We start from the raw sequence: 20829 nt of genomic DNA on the forward strand, positions 1-20829 counted from the left end.
CATACTTACGTTTTTATTCTATCTGAAATATATTGAGGTAGTGATCTATTTTTTTCAAACTTGCTATTTCCAGTACATACCATCTCTTCCCCAGTGATCAAATTCCCATATATTCTTCAAGCTCTTTATAGACTCTTGTTCTCACTGTTTCCTGTCTCTTCCTATAAAGTACTGATTTTAGTTGCTATAGCTTATATCTTTTGATACATTAATAGCCCCACTACGCACACTCAAGCATGTACACATTGTTCTTCTTTTAGGAACAATTATTTTTCCAGATAAATTTTGGAATAATTATATTGGGTTTTAAACAAATACCTACTGGAATTTTGTTTCAAAAAGTGTTATAAGTATATATTAATTTGGAATAAATTTGTATCTGTACAGTACTGGGGGTTAGAACTAAAAAATGTCATTTATTCAAGGCTTTCATTTTTTGATATGTGTCACATACTTGTTTATAAAGTATATGGCTGGGGTAGCTGGGTGGCTCAGCGGTTTGGCATTGCCTTCAGCCCAGGGCCTGATCCTGGAGACCCAGGATCAAGTCCCATGTCAGGCTCCCTGCATGGAGCCTGCTTCTCCCTCTGCCTGTGCCTCTCTCTCTCTCTCTCTCTCTGTTTCTCATGAATAAATAAATTCTAAATAAATAAAGTATATGGCTGTGTTTTCCATAGTTTTTGTTGCCATTTTGAACATGCTCTTTTTTCCCGTGATGCAATTTAATAAAAGATGGATTAGGGGCAGCCCAGGTGGCTCAGTGGTTTAGCACCACCTTTGGCCCAGGGTATGATCCTGAAGACCAGGGATTGAGTCCCGCATCAGGCTCCCTGCATGGAGCCTGCCTCTCCCTCTGCCTGTGTGTCTGCCTCTCTCTCTCTCTGTGTCTCTCATGGATAAATAAATAATAAAAAAAATCTTAAAAAAAATAAAAGATGGATTACATGTACATGTAAGGTATTAACACAGATATATGTGTATGCATGTCTTACATCCTTCACACTCTTTAATACGCAGTTCTTTTAGATTTCGTAACCTTACAGTCACATCATATGCATATTATAAATTTCATCTTCCTTTAATGTTTGTATCACTTTTTCTTAATTTGTTGTAGCAACTGGACTCTAGAATGATGTTATTAGATAATAGTGATTATAGCAGGTATATGTTGATTCTATGTATGTATAATTTAATTTAAAAAATTTTTCTGACTTTATTGGGTTGATCACATTATTATCTCTACTTAGCCTTACTTGATGCCCTGTTTTGTATTAAACCAGAGAGCACTTGGGATAGTATAAGATCTTTTGCTACTCTGGAAACTACAAAAACATTATCTTTGGCTAATAATAAAAAGAGTAGTAATTCTCTGAATTACTTAAAGGTTTACATCTGAAGTGAAGGATCTACCCCATCCAAGCAAATATGTTAAAAGTTATGGCTGTAAAGTTTGATTTTAAAATTATGTGACATAATGCCATTTTTTTCTTGCGCCCTCAAAGTGAATTATAGGCTGGCCTCGCCTTCCTCGATAACTCAGTTTTGTAAGCTGCAAATAGATGCCAGGTGTGTCTGCCTGCAGCCTGGGATACTAGTTCTCAGGGTGCTTCTGATGTGAATTCCACCTCAGCTTCTACCCCTCCCAGCAAGCCAGTGTCAGTAATTCCTTGGACCCTGGAAATGCTGATCTTGGCTATTTAAGCAGGGCTGAAGGTTAGGTATAACAGATTGTTCAAGTCTATCTGACTTCAACTCTCTTAACAGTTTAACTCCATCTGGGCAATAGAAAGCCAGACATTTTAAATCATGTCAAATATAATAAAAAATTAAATGTGTTAGCTTAGTTTTTTTTGACCTGCTAGTTGCCTTTTATTCACAGATAAAATTACTAATACTTTGGATAATTATTTTATTGCTGTAGAAGGAGGAAGAGAAAATTTTATACTTTTTCTTAAAACTAGGTAAAAGTTTACTTTATCCACCCCTACTTACTGACTGGTTTCTATATTTATTGGCTATAGGACATTTAAAAAATTTTTTAGGTCTCAGTTTAAAATTTAGTTGAAGTAACTACTTAATTTCTCAGTAGTCTTAGTCTACTTTATATCTTTTAGCTTAGTAATATTAGTATTTTTTTCGGGTTTTTTATTATGAAAAATGTCAAACTTACGATGGTTATCTTGTAGAATGGTCCACATTCTGGGTTTGTCTCCATGTTCCTTCATGATTAATGTAAGAATTTACAGTCATCGTAGTTTTTCATTATTAGGTCCGTTTGCTGAGAATAATTTTTATACTTGTGTCATGGCACTTAGTAATTACTAATACTAATATTGACCTGATTCCATTTCGTTCTGTTACTGAATATGATCTGAGTGGAGAGATCCTTTAAGTAATGGTTCTGAGAACAGGATCCTAATTTTAGAAGATCTGTGTTCCCTCCATTTCTAACAAAGATTTCCTCTGTGGCCTTGAAGGAGTTATACAACCATTCCACCTGTGCTATATAAAACACAGAGAATTGCTTACCTCTTTTAAAGTTTAGTGGATGTTTATAAAGCCCATAGAAGATAAAAAGCATAGCTAAAATGGTAATAATTAGAGAAATGATTGTGATTTCTTTTTGGAGTCCTTTAAGCCTTCATTTAGCCTAAGTGTTATATCAGCAGATACTGCTGTCTCCTACTTAGATCTGAAGGATAGGAACACTAACCTTAAATGCCTCCTGTGTGGTAAGCACTGTGCCAGAGTCTTCAAATACATCTTCTTGTTTAATTTTTAGGCCTCCATTTAACCTGTGAGATATGTGAATTCTTATTTCCATCTCATTGACAAGGAAACCCAAGGGTCAAAGAGGTGTAGGTTGCTCTGTATTCCAAATGTAGTAGAAGTGCCACTATCGGGCTGTGAGCCCAAGTTTTCTACATTTTCTGAGTTAAGCTTTATTATGAGAAATTTCCTAATACTTCTGAAATGTCACATACACTGAAGAAGATCTCTTTCCTCAAATTTGGTAGCTACTGGTGATGAATCTGTACCATCTTCATCTGACCAGAAGCATTTAATATGCAGCAGTGTTTTTTTAAGTATATTGATTTTCCAGTTACAGTATATCTCCTGTCACTGATTCTTTTCTAGGATGTTGGCAAAAGATGAACTGATGACCATTCTTCAGAAATGTTTCAAGATTTTTAAGTCCACTTCTGAAAAGCAGCTTGGGAGCACAGCAAAGAGAATAGAGGAGTTTCTGGCCCAGTTTCAGAATCTTGATGGTGAGAATATAGTATCTTGCCAATTCTACTGGCTATGACAGTCATTTAAATAAAATAACACAGAAAATCCCACTTTCTAATGTTTCAGAGATGAGAGATAAAGTATTTCATGGTCAGCATACCAACCCTCAGAATATCATATCTTGACAATCATAAATAAGACAAGTGGTACTCTTCCAGATTTGGTTTAAACAGTGAAAATCATCAAATGGGCAGGAAAAAGAATTCTTTTCCCAGATGGACAGTTTAGAAGACTTAACTTAAAGGGGGAGAGGGGTAACAAAAAAATAAAAAAGATTGGAGTATCAGGGCATCATAATTAATGACTTGTCAGATTCTTTATGGATTTCAAAAACACTGCATAAATCATTTGTAAGCCTGAAAAATTAATAGCTGTGAACCACTTGCACAGCGATGAGGCTCATTGGTATGCTGATTACCAAAATATGCATGAGGTTGGCTTTAATTGGATTTATAAAAGCTGGAATCTTTCACCCCTAAATGAACTGAGGCAGCCTGGCATACCCTAGTGTTGGAGTGTTAGAATTACTTTGATTTTGCCTGACCGCCACAAGATCATTTCTATTTGCTGAATGCAGGGGTAGCCTGAGTGTGTATGGGAAGCCATGTTGTTTTCTGATGCAGCAGGACTTTTGTGTTCTTAGGGGCACCATGGATTGATACTGATTATTAACTTTTCATGGGCTCTTCTCTTTTGTTATAGGACTAAAGTATGGCATTATTTTGGTAAAGCAAAACAAGTGTGCACCCTTTATTTCTCCCTATTTAGGGAAATTTTAATTTGAGAGGTTAGGGGGATGAGGCAGCTTGTTATGTAGTAAGCACATAGATTGGACGTGGCATGGTGAATTTAGTTTATTTGGAATGTCTATATCCTTTCTGTGTTTGACAAGTGTTCCTTTGTCTTAAAAATCCTTTGAATTAAAGGAAACTGCTTTTGCCGAAATCTCTCCATATCTCTCCATAGCTGGAATGCTAGGGAACTGATGAGTGCCTAGTCAATGGAAGGTGAAGAGAACGTTCGCTTGCCTGGAGTGACATGAGCAGCCAGAAATGAGAAAATAAAGTAGTAAGAGGGTCTGCTTCAGTTATTTGTAGGCATTGCTCTTTTGTACTACAGAAGAGGTTGAACCATTTTCAAGCCATAAAATATTAAAAGAATAGAAATTAGTATCACAGAAATCATTGAGTTCAGTTATAAACAGAAACTAAAGCCCAGAAAGTGTAACTTGCTCTAGATCCCACAGCTAGCTAGTCCTAGCACCCACCTCTCTTAAACCAGCTCATTGTGTTACTTCCTGTCATTCACAATTTAAATACCCCTTAACTGTGATAACTGGGACAGTGAGGGGACACCCTTAAGGACATAAATAAGGTAAAAGACTTCATATAAAGTAAATTTCAGTCTTTTACAAAATTGGACTTGGATTTTTGTAAAAGAAAACTTTAGATATTGTAATTTTAATTAACAAGCTGGTGAAACAAATTCTGTGGTATGTTAAATAATAGAGGAATGCAGCTTTTAGAAATGGAAAGGTTGGAGATTAAGATGATTAATGTTCGAAAGGTAAAGAATTTTACTTGGGACAAAACTAGTGTCTTGAAGAAATATCTGTATTTCTCTATGCTCAAAATGACATAGTTAACAATAAAAGTAAAATTAAATCTCCCACAATGGACAAGTAGAAATATTTGACTATATGCTATCACTGGTTCCTTTTAACACTTATATTTTACAGTCTGGGTTTAAAATTACAGAAGTAGATCAGAGTGTCATATCATCTATTTTTAAGGCTCTGCTATGTGTTAATGATATGGGACAAAGAATTTATTGGATATTTTAACCTTAAATTATGTTTTTCTTGGAACAAGAATTATCCATAGCTATGAAGAAGTTTATTCTTTGAGAAAGTGCAGATTCTATAGCTGCATCCTCTTGTCTTAGATTTAGTCCAAATAAGCCATGTGAATGTGAGGTTCCTAAAACCTGCCTTTACTGGGGAAGGGTTTTTTAGAGCCTCGTGTTCTCTACAGGCACAACTACACCTTTTACCAGATATGGTTTTCTGTTCCCTTTGCTAAGGAACTAAGGTGTACTTTGGGTTTATTTCAAACTCTTTACACACTACCTTTTTCATACTCACATAGCCTTGCATCAAAAATAGTGGATTGGAAGGTTGAGGCCAAGTTTGGCAGGATGTAAGTTTAAATTTGTTTTTTAAAAGCTATTTAAAAGCACAAAAGATTTGGAGCTTTTTGCTCTTGGGTTGTGGGGTTTTGTATGTTTGTACTTTGTTTTGCTTTTATTGTGGTTATGTTTTTAAAATCCAGTAGTTAGTTTTTGGAAGCCATCTTTGCAGCATAATTTATGTAATGTTTATTGACCTTCAGCTTCTGGGAGAAACCATTTATTTAATGGAAACTTGATCCTTTGCCACGTTGAAAAAAAAAATAGATGAAACTTTCTTTTGGAATAGTAGAAATATTTGTTCTCTTTGACTTGAATGGATTTACCCTAGTTGCTGTGTATTGGTTTTGTATTAAAAATCAGAAGCCAAAGAAGAAGAAGATACTTCTGGGTCGCTGTCAAAGGGGCTTCAGAAGACAGACCTCTATCATCTTCAGAAGGTAACTTTTCCTTCCAACTGCATCCTGGCACTTGTTTTTTTCAGCATGTGCTCTAGATTAGTTCTGCCTAAATGTTTTTGTTTTTATTTGAGAGAAAGAGAGAGACACAGAGATAGCAAGAGAGAGCACAAGCTGAGAGGAGAGGGAGAAGCAGGCTCCCCATTGAGTAGGGAGCCTGAACCAGGGCTTGATCCCAGGACCCTGGGATCATGACCTGAGCCGAAGGCAGACGCTTAACTGACTGAACCACCCAGGCGCCCCTGTCTTTATTTTTAAGCCACAACCAGAAACAAAGGAGATTTTGTAACTCACTTATAAATTGAACATCCTTTTTATCTGATCCATTGCCATTCTCATTCTGTATTTACAAAGTCTAGAATTTACTAGCCAACGTAGGTGGAAACTGTTCCTTTAGCCTCAGAGAAAAAGAGAATCAACTACTAATAAGGAAAAACTGAACATTGTTGCAACAAGCAATCTGATTACTTATCTGATCTTTGTTTTTTTGTTTGATCAGAGAAATCCAAAAGAGAGAGCCTAACTTTTTTAATGCATATTCAGTAGAGAGCAGAAACTGAGCCACAAGATGTGCAACATAATCTTTTTCAGATCATTCTAACTTTAGGATCTTGGTTGTTCTTAAAAGTAAAGAACCTTCTTTGTATCCTGATACCAAGCTATGATAAATATGGAATAAACATTCAATCAAAGCAAGACAGAGCTACATTGAATTTATTCTATTTTGATGGCCAAAGGCTAAGGGTTTTTTGTTTTTTGTTTTTTTCTTATATTTTTAAGTCCTTTTCTTAATGCAGTAATGGGTTGTGGATTGTGGGCACTCTGCCATATGATGGCAATAAAGTGACTGTCCTTTTTCTTTCCCTGATAATCCATTTTTATATATATATATATATATATATATATATTTAATATTTATTTATTTATTCATGAGAGACACAGATAGAGACAGAAGCAGAGGGACAAGTGGGCTCCATGCAGGGAGCCCGATGAGGGATTCGATCCCGGCATGCCAGGATCACGCCCTGAGCCAAAGGCAGACACTCAACCTCCGAGCCACCCAGGCATCCCTCATTTGATACATATTTGAAGCAAAATACTTGGAAGGAGAGATTCTTTCTAGACCTTAAAAATAAAATAATAACCCATTTTGATCTGGTTCTTTCTGTGCACATTCTGTATATGGACCCAGCGCTCCCCTGTTAGGAATTTTCTATTGCAGAATCACCAGGAAAAATATGTTCTTTCATCCATAGTCCTTATTGGAAATGAAGGAACTAAGAAGAACAAATAAGAAGCAGACCAGATTTGAAGTACTCAGAGAAAAAGTTGTCAACTTCATTGACAGTCTGGTAAGGTGAGTCTATGGCTCTGAAAAGCTAAAAATCAGGCTGTATTACTAACACTGGGGTAATAGTTGTCCACAGCCAGCCCTGGGCACTTTCTCCTAGATTAGGCTTCCAGTTTAGAATTGTAATTTTGATTCATTTTCCATTCTTATTAGATGTCTGATCAAATGACGGGTTCAGTCTTTACTGAGAGTTCAAGAACACAAATTTAAATTTGATCTAGTTCATTAAGCTGGGGTGGGGGGATGAAAACAGAAAGTGAATGTTTTTCTCCTTTATAATAACAGTGTTTGCATTGCACTTTATCTTTGCTCTATCTTTGCTGGGAGTCTGCTGGATCTGGGCCAAGCCCAGAAGACAGAGCAGGCCAGACGTAATGCCCTCTTATCCAAAGTAAAGGACTTCTAATACCAGTGCAACTTATTGTCAGTTGAGAAATGTACTCATAGTAATTTAGAAGTCCATTAGTCCTGCCTATATTTTAAGATGACTCCTTTTTGGGAAACCCAGATTGTTCTGATTCAAGGATTTCCCAAAAGCCAGTTTTATGTAGGTGTGTGAAATTACCCACCTAAAAGCTGCCTTTCAGCAGTTGGGACATGCTATAGAAAAAAAAAGTGTGAAAAATAAAATGATTTAAGAGCTAAAAAATAGGAAAAAACTTATCATTGCTTATTCTGTTTTTTTAATAGCAGTTCAAACAGCAGGCTAGGCACTGAATATAATCAAGTACTAAAAGGAACAGCTCAGTCCCTGAAGACAGAGAGTAGTTTTCTGATAAATTACTTGTCCTTAAACATGAAAAGTTCTGTTTTCCAGGACAGTGTGGGAACAGAGTCATTGTTCCTAATCCCTGGGGAGAAATCATTAATGTCATAAAAAAAGGTCCAGATGAGCAACCAAGTGTGACAAAAGGAAGATTAAAGTGAGAAATGTGTCATGTACAAGTGATGCAATATAATACTGAACTGACCTACTGACCAGAATTGACCTTTTAGAATGCATACAGTTAACCTTGCCCTACTGGGCTTCGCTGTTTTGGTATTTTCTTGCCCCAAGTTTCTGACTCCTTTCTTTTACCAACTTGTGACTGTTACAGTTAAAAAAAAAAATGGTTAAAATGTATCTTACCATAATTTAGTACACATTTAGTAGGCCAAATGTCAGGTTCATCTGAATTCCCACAAATTCCACGCTGTAGGCTCTGAAATCAAACAATCATTCCTCTTTGATCTTTGACCTAATTGTGATTTTTTTCCTTTCTGAGAAGTTACTGAAGTAAAGGTGAGTATGACTGAATTGTGCTGCATTGTGAAATCACAAAATTTTCCATACCAGGATTTACAGTCTTTATCAAGATTGACTATCCCAGGCAGGGAGAGATTAGGATTGTAGCATGTCAGAGCTAAAAAAGACTTAAGGAGTCATGTGGAAGCTAAAACCCAGAGAGAAGCTAGAACTTATGCAAAGTCACACAGTCCTGGTCTGCTAATGTCCATCAGAAGTCCCTCTCCATTCTCCATACGGTCTCCAAGAAGGCCTCAATCACAGATGTTTGAACAAGCTTGGAGTCCTTGGAGAAAAGATGTTTGTTAAAGATAAATATAAGCAAGAGACAGGGTTCCTGGTTTACCATGAGGAGCTCCTGAGAAAACTGAAAAAGGCAAATAAAAGTACATGCTATTTCCTACGTTATACATCAAAATACAAGCTTCAACTTTGTAGCCCTTGTTGATATTAAGTAGTCCCTCCAGATTCCCTCAAAACCTCCTTTCCTGTTTGTTTTTTTTAGATTTTATTTTATTTATGTATTCAGAGAGAGAGAGAGGCAGAGTCACAGGTAAAGGGAGAAGCAGGCCCCACGCAGGGAGCCCGATGTGGGACTCGATCCCTGGTCTCCAGGATCACACCCTGAGCTGCAGGCGGCACTAAAGCGCTGCGCCACCGGGGCTGCCCCCTCTCCTGTTAATGAACTCTAATCTGAATCCAAAAGGAGCACCATGCAGAGCTCTAGTCTAGTGCTAGGCGCACTGCTTATTTCTTACAGCAAGTAAGCTTCAAAGTAGATTCCTTTGCTACTCTCCACATTTGCAGTTGGACAAAAAGTCTAATGTATGATATTTTGTCACTGGTGGGGGTGATGGCAAAGAGAAGAGTTTTAAATAGTCCTCCGATTTTTTGGATGTCTTGTTCATCATTTAGGCTTCAACTAATGTAGCAGGCCAGTGTAAACCAAATACAGGCAAAAATTTTATTTTGCCTCTGATGGAGGTTCTTTGAGGATATCCAAAATGGCCTTTTGCCTTGGAAATTAACTGAATTTCTAAACGTTAGATGTTAAAAGGGAGGAGTACAAATGTGAGATAATTTTTCTGACATTGACTCTGCTTGTCTTGGTTTCCAGTCCTTATTACATAGCAGGACTTCAACAGGGTCTTTTTTTTTTTTTTTTTTTTTTAAGATTTTATTTATTTATCCATGAGAGACACAGAGAGAAAGGCAGAAATATAAGCAGAGGGAGAAGCAGGCTCCCTGCAGGGCGCCCGATGCTGGAATCGATCCTAGGACCCCAGGATCACGACCTGAGCCAAAGGCAGATACTCAACCACTGAGCCACCCAGGCGCCCCCTCAACAGGGTCTTTTAATGACAGTCATTGTAACAATTGGGGAAACAGCCTGAGGTTGGTGTAGGAAGAGTTCATGGCCAGAAATTACAAATGGGTAGCTAGCCAGCTAGGGAGGCAGTTGATGTTACAAAACCCATGCCAGAGGCTACAGCTAAATTTATCTTGAGTAAGAGTACTTAAGGTATAGAATGCTGAGCCTTAGGCCCAAGTCAGAATCGAAGCTTTGCAAAACGGGTTTTATTGTGAGTAACTCTAGGGAAGGAGCAGGAGGCAGGAGTTCTCCTGAGATGGGGAGGAGTGATGTACATGGTTAATACCCTCTTCACTTCCTCTCTTCCTCAAAGCCGCTGACCACAATGGGTGGAGCAAGTGTAGTGGGATTTTCTCCCAGGACAAGAGAAGGGACAACAGGAAGAAAAGGGTAATTTCCCTGGTGGCTGGGCCTGAGGCCGCTGCTTTGTTCTGCCTGCGCTTGGTGGGAAACGGTGGGAAACTGCACGGACACATATCTGGCCTGTGGCCAAAATATTTAAAGCCCAGGACTACACTAAGCCCCCCAATTTTTTTTTAAAAGATTTTATTCACTTATTATTCATGATAGAGAGAAAGAGAGAGACAACCAGACTCCACCGGGAGCCCAACACGGGACTTGATCCCAGGATCGCACCCTAGGCCAAAGGCAGGCGCTAAACCACTGAGCCACCCAGGGATCCCCAAGCCCCCCAATTTTTATGAAGGCCTGTGAGCTAACAACTTTAATCAAGTTAGTGACTTATTACTCTTACCTTTGGGTTGTGTTTGCCAGAATTTCTCTCTTCCAATTTGCTAACCTCCACACCAAAAGTGATGTCACTGTCATGGCACAGGCAAGCTGATAGGCTCATTAGACACTGAAAGTGAACTGTTCTTTGTATTTATTTACTTTTTTTTTTAAGATTTTAATTATTTATTTGAGACAGAGCACAAGCAGGGGGAGAAGCAGAGAGAGGGAGAAGCAAGCTCTCTGCTGAGCGGGGAGCCCGATACGGAGCTCCATCCCAGGACCCTGGGATCATGACCTGAGCCACCCAGGTTCTCCTGAAAGTGAACTTTATAATGCTTTATTTCCCTCGTTCAGATTTCATTAAAATCAGGTTGTCCTCTAACCCGTAAAAGAAAAAACCCAAGTTATAGTGGTTTTTCTAATTGAAATTTTGAAGATGAACAATTTGCTTGTTTTCCAATATTTTGAAGCTAAAATTTAGTCTTTTCTGCCTTCTAATGTAAAATTTAATTCTAACATATAAAGAACCTTTCAGGTATCATTTCTATGAAACATATCAATTAAAACATTTTCTGTGATCCAAAAAGAATTTCCTAAACTCAATCCTAGGCCTGAGGCCTGTGTTTAAACACTGTCAAGAGTTAAATGTCAACTATGGTAAGGAATGTGGCTATCTCAGCTTTCCAAATAATTATTTTAAGAAAGTATTCATTAATGCTGTAAGAAGTTCAACCTTTGTGGTTTTGAACAGAAATATAACTTATGTACATTTGTACCTAAAGGCTTAAATCAGAACTGAAATACAGTTTCTTAAATTCTGGTGAATATGAAAGCTTTAAAAAATACTTTATGTAAGAGGTACAATTCTGAGTGAACCTGTACGAACTCTGCTATTTGGCTTTTGTTTCATTTGTTTTTGGTTGTTGATTTTGCCTTTTAATAGCTCAGTCTTCCACAGAAGATTGACCAAAATGTTATAATGAACATTATCTTATCTAAAAGCTGATACCTCACTTTGGCTGTTTCAGAGAATATCTTCTGCCTCCAGAGACACAGCCTCTGCATGAGGTGGTGTACTTTACTGCTGGTCACACCCTGCGTGAACACCTGAATGCTGCTCCAAGAATCGCTCTCCACACTGCACTCAACAATCCTTATTATTATCTCAAGGTAAAAAGCAAATTCATTACTGACAGTTTAGTTCAGACAGTCTTTACCACAAAAATTTGCAGTCCTAACTAGTGGGGAGTTGGTAGCACAGGATTATCTCTTTCAGGTTTAAAAAAAAATCTTTAGACTTTAGAGGGCATTTTCTAAGCCAGTGAAGATTCCAATCAGTAGGCCACTAATGCTGCCAACTTTTGATGGTCTGTACATGTCTTCCATGTGATCAAACCAGGTCACAGCGGGCACTAAGATTCCAGAGTATCCTATTCTTGTGAAAATAAATGTTTTCCTACAGACATAACAACAGATCATGGGTCAAAAAATATGGTCTAATGAAATTACAAGGATCCAAATGGTTGTTTCTGATGAAAGATATAAGTACTTTGGGGTTTTGTCATGGATTTTAAACCCAAAGATCACTCTGAGTATCTCAAGAGCTGAGTATAGAGGATAGCCAGCAACCTGCCAGGGACAAAACTCCTAAAATCCAGAATTTGCTAGTTCTAAGAAGCTATTCTTTAAACAGAGTTCAAGAGAGTTCAGAATTTTAAAAACTCTCTTACGGGACCAGGTCAGGTCATCATTTAAACATTTCTGTAAGCTACATTTCAAGCTTATGTATACATGGAATTAGACAATTTGCTAATAAGTTAACTTGTTACAAACTCAGCTAAGCACCTAGAAATCTTGCCACAAAAAATACTTAAGAAATGACTCCATAAAATCTATGAAGAATGTTCCAAATGTATTGGTTTCTTATTTCAAAATTGCACTAAAGGGGATCCCTGGGTGGCGCAGCGGTTTAGCGCCTGCCTTTGGCCCAGGGTGCGATCCTGGAGACCCGGGATCGAATCCCACGTCAGGCTCCTGGTGCATGGAGCCTGCTTCTCCCTCTGCCTGTGTCTCTGCCTCTCTCTCTGTGTGTGTGACTATCATAAATAAATAAAACTTAAAAAAAAAAAAAAAAAAAAAAAAAAAAAAAAAAAAAAAAAAAAAAAAAAAAAACAAAATAAAATTGCACTAAAAAAAAAACCCAAAAAACCAAAAACAAAATTGCACTCAAGCTAGCATGCTAATAAGCATTACAAGAGAATATGGAGTAGAAAGATACAAGTCAATGGTTTTCAATAATGGTGGTAGTGAAGAGCTTGAATAATTTCATATATAAAACACAAAATATTTTTATTATATAAACCACAAATTAAAATTCTTTAGTGGTAGGTCACTTAAGAGATCTGGTATGATTTTAGGAGTCATTGGGAGGATATATCACAATCTCTGTATGTTTGTGTGAGACAGTTTCTCAGTAAGAACCATGGATTTCAAATAAGTTAAAAAAAACACTGATTTTTGGGGTGCCTGGGTAGCTCAGTTGGTGAAGTGCCAACTCTTAAGTTTCCTCTCAGGCTGTGATTTCAGGGTTGTAAGATCAAGCCCCTCTCCTCTGCCTGCCTCCCAATGAATTAATAAATCTTTAATTTAAAAAAACCCAATTGTTTACCTAAGGGTTAGTTAGGATCTGCAGCATTTAACAACAGTCTTTGAGAGACAACTTACAGCTCTGGTAGTGATGTGTTGGTATTAATAAGGATAACTATTCCTATAATTACAAGTGTTGGAAGTGGCTGAAAATCCCCAGGGAAATCCATAAACTTTTTATGGAAACCAGAAATGCATTAGGATCTCAGAAATTAATAATGTATGATTAAAATGAAAAAAAGAAATAATTTGATTAAAAGGAAACATGCTTTTCTTCTGATCCTGAGTATTCTTCTAGTGACTAGGAGCTAAGGGGATTATGACTGACAACTTAATCCTAAACAAGAAACTAGGTAACTAATTGGAGAGTAAAATGCAACTCAATAAATAAAGGAACTCAAAGACTCCACTTACTGGCTTACTAAATTTAGTTTAGGGGTTCATTAATGTCTGCATTTCTAAGACATAGTCATCTTAGTTTACTGTTTTTTGTTTTTTGTTTTTTTTTTTTTTAGAATGAAGCACTGAAAAGTGAAGAAGGCTGCATTCCAAATGTCGCCCCAGACATCTGCATAGCATATAAACTGCACCTAGAGTGTAGCAGGCTAATCAACCTTGTAGACTGGTCAGAGGTAGGTCAGGGGGAACAGAGTAAGCTATTTGTCTAACCATCCATGACAGTTCTCCTGGGGTTTTTTTAACTTTTAGGGCTTTGAAACTCCTCTTTCTTTTCTTTTCTTTCTTTAACGCCCTGTTCTTTTGTTTGGAAAGCATAAATCACTTCATACTGCAAAATCTCCTCCAGAAGAGCAGTTAACTGCTTAACAGTCTCACCCCAAGTCCCCTGCACTCTGATTCCACACACCGCAACCAAGCCAATTCTACATTCATGCTAGGTCAAAATAAGTATGTGATTTAAAGCCACAATTAACAGTAAGCAAAAGCTAAACAGTTTAGGTTGGTTCTGTTTTTCACAAAATAAAGGTGCATTATTAACTAGCATTTCCTTTATCACAAAAAAGAAAAAATATTAGAATAACTATACTATACAACAGATTTAGCAATCAGGAAGTACAAGGAATACTTGGCAAGGCAGTGGAAGACAACAATTAAGATAAACAATTTCTTTCCATCCTCAGAAGAGCATTACAAAGTTAACTCTTTTGAAGGTCTTATTTAACAGATGTCACCATTTAAAAATATGATAATTGGCACCTTCTAAGATGAGAAGTTTTGAGAATCTGGAATTTGGTGTAATATTTTTAAAAATGTACCAGCTATCATCAGCAGCAGTGCTTGACCTGCTTCATACAGAGTCATCAAGTGCAATAAAAGATATTTGGCAGTGGTAGAGATTTTTATTTTCTTCTGTCTTGTCTCTCAAAAGGCTTTTGCAACAGTTGTGACAGCTGCTGAAAAAATGGATGCAGATTCTGCAACCTCAGAAGAAAGGAATGAAATTATCCAGTATCCTTTTAACAAATCAGTTTTGTAACATTCAAGTATACATGGAGTATAGAAGTTTACAGTTTCCCTAGACCTACAATATTTATAAAGATGTGCTCCAAACCACTTTATTATTTAATATTAACCACACCATCCCAGAATAACTTGTTTCTACATATCTATTCTGATTTTAACCTAAAATGAGACCTAACGTAAAATATTTGGTCTAAAACTTCTATCAAGGTTATACTCCACAATTCAGCAACAATGTCAAAAAACTATTATTCTGTCTTTCTATGGTGAGTAGATACTTTTAAGTAGTTAAAGGGGGAGCAATTTTCATACTGTATGAAAAATTAGAATTATGTAAGCATTAAGTACTTTACCATTCATGTCTTATTGAAGTGGATTCTAATTACATTTGTTCCTTTCCAGTAAGGATTAAAATTTAATTTAGCATATGTATTTGAACTGTACTTAACAGGTGATGTTTTAACATTGAGATTTTAAAATTTGTCAAAAAATTTAACAGTGAATTTCCTTAGCCACAGCCTTCAGTGCTCGGTTTATTAGAGCTGTTTCTGAACTAGAACTTTTAGGATTTATAAAACCTACCAAACAGAAGACTGACCATGTGGCAAGGCTAACATGGGGAGGCTGCTAGAAAGCCATGGAATGAAGCCAGAAGTATCACATTAAGCTTAAGAGAAAAATGAGACCAGGCATATTTACATACCACCGGAAGACTCTTGGTGAGAAATGTGTAATCCTTGTGTGTGTTTGATCAGAAAGTACTGTTAACCCAAACAGGAATATATCAAAAACACCTCTGGAGTACTTTAGAACCCAACAAATGACATGCTTATTACATTGTAACTACAACCTCCTCCACATTATCACTGTAATTTTCATAGTCATTACTAAATTATAAATTGTTCTTGAGCAGTTTACAGAGGTAATAAATGCCTTTATCCACGAATATTAAATTTGTTACAGTTGATTTCATATCACTCATTTCTGCTCCCCTAGTTTTTTGGACTGGCATTCCTCACTTTAGTAAATTGTATAGTAAGAAAGACAACTATCCTACAGGATTTCTCCTAATGACTATATAGGTTCTAAAACTGCCTCTGCTGCCCCATTTCTTTTAGTCTGAAAACTTAAAAAAAAAAATCCCAAGCTCTTTGGCTTTATGTTTAAAGGGAGTAAATATTCTACTTTAGGATGACCCATCATGGATCCTTTAAGACCTTTACCAATCACATTTCAATCTTGTAAAATCTAAATGAGGAAAAAGTAAATCCCAAATGGAATGACATCTGGATTTCTTCCATGACAAGAACTCATCAAGACAATGAAACAAAGATACACCAAATTCATTATTTAATGTTTTAAATCCCATGAGAATTCCGGGACATAGCTTTAAGAGTATTCACTAATTTATCAAAATTACCAATGCAAATATGACAAGGAAAAAAAATCCAAATTCAGTAAAATCTTGGTTCACAAATATTAGTAAGCTATGTAATTGTAGGCCTTTCTTGTGTATGCTTTGAGGACAAATTTAATGCAGGTTTTAAAATTTATTATAAATAAATTTGATAGTTTAAATAATTCTAGAGTGTAAAGGATATGTCATACAGGGTGGAGTATTTTTATCCTCTGACAACATGAGGGCTGAGATGACATTAATGGGTAACTGCCCCCTTCTCCCTCTTCCTGTCCCAAAAACACACAAAAAAGTGTTAGATGTACTGTATCCCTCCCAAATTATAAAATGTTGCTAGGCTCAAAAAGGGAAATAACTACATGCCAGAACAAAAGGCATCTAGCCCTGTAGAACTTTGAGACAATTACCAGAATTGCATTACTGAGATAAATGTCTTCTCATCTAAAAGATGCCAGGATTTCTTACTGAGCCATAGACATAAATACATATGTGCACAAAGAGCTGTCAACTTGGAAATTAAGGAACTTATGATATGCAAACACAAACATCACTACCATATGGAAGAAACTGGACAAATAAATAGAGGCTTTTGACACTTGGGAATCCATATGTGAAAGGCAGAGAGCCTCTGCCAAATGGGTAGGTATGATTGGAGCAGAGAATCCATTTTTATTCTGTGAAGTCTCCATGACTTGACAGCAACTAGCTTTTTTTTTTTTTTAAGTATTCTAAAATTTTAAATAGTCATTCCCCCCTCCAGTCACATGTGCTCTCACCATGTTTCATTTTTAATAACATTTGGTAAAATCTAAGGAAAGAATGTATGGATGATTTTGAGCATTTTCTACTTACTACCTATTTAAGTAAGGCTGTCAGAAATGGGAGAGCTTTTCCAGTATTCTGTGCTAATTAATGTGAAGACACCATCAATATCTACAATGTGATTTCTTCCAGCTTTCAAATGGTGCCAATGAGCACCAGAGAAAATTATGACTAGAAACTATGAATTTCAACAAAACTCCTATAGTAATATGCTTACACGGTAAGGTACAGAGGAACTGGCCTCATACAGACCAGATTTATCTCTGAGTAGGAGTAGCCCTGCTTTTTCTTTTGCTGGGCATTTAATTGAATTCATGCTACCTACCTAAATGCATATTATAGAGTGAACTACTTTTTCTTACTATCTACGATTAGGATGGAAATTAGTGTTTTTAGAGTGAATACCCGAAAAAACCATAAAATTAAACTCACGAAGCTCATTTATTGCGATCATTATGGAGCACAAACCCCTCAAAGCCAGCCCTATTTTAAGCATCATCTCAATTCTGTGTCCATTACTTAATACAGTAAAACTTCATCCAAAACACCTTACAAATGGGATATTCTGATTGACTAAATCTTTGTTCAGTAAAATACTAGTCTGCAAACCCTAGAGCAGTTTGAAATTTGTTCAAAAACTTTATGGAGTGCATTCCATACTCTAGCCACTGTGATACTCATGTGAACAAAGATTTTTGCCCTCCTTGCAGAGGGAGCAGAACAGAGAATTATATTGTAGGTTACGGGAAAAAAAACAAAACCAGTATATCATCCTCCAGTTTTAAAACAGTGGTCACAGCAGGTCTCATTGAGAGGAATTTGTGAACTCAAAATTGGTAAAAGATTTACTTGTGAAGTTCTATGGAAGTGCACTGTGAGTAAGAGAATAGCAGTAACAAAAGGTCTTTAGGCAGGAGTATGCAAACTACTTGGGAGGACCAGCGGGGCTGGCCAATGTGGGATAGGCAGGGTGAGCAGATGGGAGACAAGAATTAAATAAGGGAGGGGGGGATAGAGTACATGTAATTTAAGGCCCTGTAGACCACGGTAAAGTCTTGATTTTTAATCAGGTAGGAAGCCATCTAATCTAAGTAAAAGACTTAGAGCTTTAAGTGATCACTCTGCTAGAAGAGTAGACTGGAATGGTTGGTGAGGAGACAAAGATGAATGAAGCAAAAATAATGACCAATTAGGCAATCACTGAATGGTCTAAGCAAGACAAAATATAGTAGAAATGGTGAGACTTTAGAATGGAACCAAGATTTGATGGACTTTTTGTCTGCAGAGCTAGAATAGAGATGCCATTAACTGGGGATGATGATCAGGATGGTAAAGTCAAGAGGCAAAGGTAAGTTTGGTTTTAGACCTAAGTTTTGAGACTTCTATTAGATATCCAAGTGGAAATGTCTCCATAGAGAGGTGAATATATAATCTTATGTCTCTCTAGGATGAGATGTGGATCACCAAAAGGAGTATGAACAGAGGCGGCAAGGAGGCCAAGGTCAAACTCTGGGACAGATGTTGGTTTTTAACATTTGGAAAAATGGGCAGCAGGGAAAATGAAAAGACAAGTTATATAAAAGAACCAGACAGACCAAGAAGGGGAGCCAATAAAGTAGGAGGAAAATCAGGCAAGTGTGGTATCTTATAAGCCAACTTAAGAGTGTTTCAAGATCAAATATTGATTAGATTTAGCAACGTGGAAATCAGAGTAGTAGAGAAAGGTCTGATAGGCAACACATATCAGATGACCTAGCAAATGTCCGAACTTACCACTAGTCTTGGGAAGGCCATACATTGTGTGATGTGAAATTAAGACCACAGGATCAAAAGTTGTTTTAAGGCTTATTTTAATGAGTGACTAAGCATGGAGGGGCAGAGGAAGAAACAAACTTCAGCAGACTCCTCACTGAGCTCAGAGCCCAACGTGGGGCTTGATCTCAAGATCCCAAGATTGTGACCTAAGCTGAAACCAGAGTCAGACACTTAAACAACTGCACCACCCAGGAGCCCCTCAAGACATTTTTTTAATGGCATTATTTACTTACTGTGCTTCTGGGAATGATCCAATAGAAAATGGATGCAGTGTAGAGAAGACTCTTTGAATGAGACAGGGACTTAGATCTAATGCTCCTTACCTAGGGCAAGTATAGGAACAGAATTCCTAGAGCCATTCTAGGAATAGACAAGGGTGGCAGTGCTTTACCAGAATATTTGCTTATTAAACACCAGTTACCGTAGAACTTTAACTAAAGGAATAAAGAGAACCCAAATAAGACAAAGACAATTATTTCCAACCCTGGCCTGCTTGGATTACCTAAATAGATTCCAACAGTGCTTCTCTCCCCATAACCTTCCAGAGCAGTCTAAGGAGTTGAACCTGGGACTCTTTCCTAAAAGCTCTCCAGTTAATACTGCTGATACAAAAAAAAAAATTGTCTCATTTGTTAATGTTTCATTTATTTACTAGTTTCTTTATTTAGAGAGAGAAGTTCTTGCTGTAAGCCAAAGTTATCAAAGATAACTTTGATATTCTAAATCTCTAATATCTATTTTTCTCAGATTGCCTATGCCTATTTTTCCTCAAAAATAGAATTATACCTGGTGATATGGCCTTGTTAATCCGGGATTTACTGAACACGTTATAGCAACCTAAGTATAATACCATACCAGTATTGCCTTTTACTAAAAGAATGACAGTTAGCACATGTTAATTCTGTAGCTATTTATCTTTGAAAAGTAATTTCAGGGATCTCTGGAAATTCAGAATCCCTAGGTAGTTAATATCTTTCTGAGATTAACTATGGTTGGTATTTGGACTAGAGTACTGGGGTCAACTAGTACTACTACTGGGGTCCATCTAATTACAATTAAATTCAAGAGGTTGCCTACATTTCTTATTTTCTGGCATTACCTCACACAATTACTGGAAATCATTAAGGTAGCCCATATTTACCTTTTGGTAAGGTAATAGGCAGAAATCTGACTGCAGAGGAAATTTTATTCTTGATCTACTTGAATCTAGAATTAAAACTGTATTACTTGCAGCTCCGTGGAGATTGCTAGTACGGATTTTCCTCTTAGTACCCTGCCCTCCAAGTTTGAAAACCAGTTCTTTTATCAATTTAAATATATGAAAATTCACACATGTTTACTTAAGCGTGTTGATCATTTTTGTCCTTACTGGGGTGAAGGGATAAAATGTATTTATATTCACTCACCTCCCACCCCTCCATGTTTCAACTTACCGCCTGCATTTTCCTAGAAATCCCAATATTTTGGTGGTCACAAGTGGGGGGTGGGATGGGTGGGTGTGGTGTGGTGTGCTATTGGCATCTAGTGGTAGAGGCCAGAAATGCTGCTAAACATCCTATGTACAGTAGGGCTCCCACAATGAAGACTGATCTGGCCCAAACTGTCAGTAGTGCTAAGGTTGAGACTCTCTATCAGTCCATTAAAACTAGGTAGAATTACCCACCTTATTTATGGCTACCCTGCACTATACCAACCTTTCTCAAGCACTTAATGGGCATATGAATTATCTGAGGATCTTGTGAAAGCCCTCAAGCCCTGGCCTTGTTTAAACAAGGAATTGATGAGGTATAATCACCAAAATTAAAAAGGCAAAAAAATACTTTCTTCCACTAATTAGGTCAATTATAAATATAAATGCCCCAGTACATTTATGATTGGTTTAATTAGTGGAAATATGCTAAAAGAATTCAACAAAAGAAATCACTGAAGCATTTTTTTTGCTCACTTCATTGTAACAAAGCTGTGTTTGGA

General features: G+C 37.0%; 1 protein-coding gene across 6 annotated transcripts in view; it reads left to right on the forward strand.

The window, feature by feature from the left end:
* Positions 1 to 15752, forward strand: part of ORC3 (origin recognition complex subunit 3) — a 61252-nt gene extending 45500 nt beyond the window's left edge. For 5 of the 6 annotated variants that reach the window (XM_038554685.1, XM_038554686.1, XM_038554688.1 and 2 more), the window contains 7 exons: positions 3139 to 3272; positions 5845 to 5921; positions 7196 to 7296; positions 11708 to 11849; positions 13841 to 13957; positions 14713 to 14792; positions 15330 to 15752. In XM_038554685.1, the coding sequence (XP_038410613.1) occupies positions 3139 to 3272; positions 5845 to 5921; positions 7196 to 7296; positions 11708 to 11849; positions 13841 to 13957; positions 14713 to 14792; positions 15330 to 15435 (757 nt within the window). In that variant the 3' untranslated portion in view covers positions 15436 to 15752. Of the gene's footprint in view, positions 1 to 3138; positions 3273 to 5844; positions 5922 to 7195; positions 7297 to 11707; positions 11850 to 13840; positions 13958 to 14712; positions 14793 to 15322 lie in introns of all 6 variants that reach the window. The other variant, XM_038554687.1, reaches the window with a different exon arrangement.
* Positions 15753 to 20829: the final 5077 nt, after the last annotated feature.

This window comes from Canis lupus, chromosome 12, assembly GCF_011100685.1.
Source record: "Canis lupus familiaris isolate Mischka breed German Shepherd chromosome 12, alternate assembly UU_Cfam_GSD_1.0, whole genome shotgun sequence".
Taxonomy (NCBI): Eukaryota; Metazoa; Chordata; class Mammalia; order Carnivora; family Canidae; genus Canis; species Canis lupus.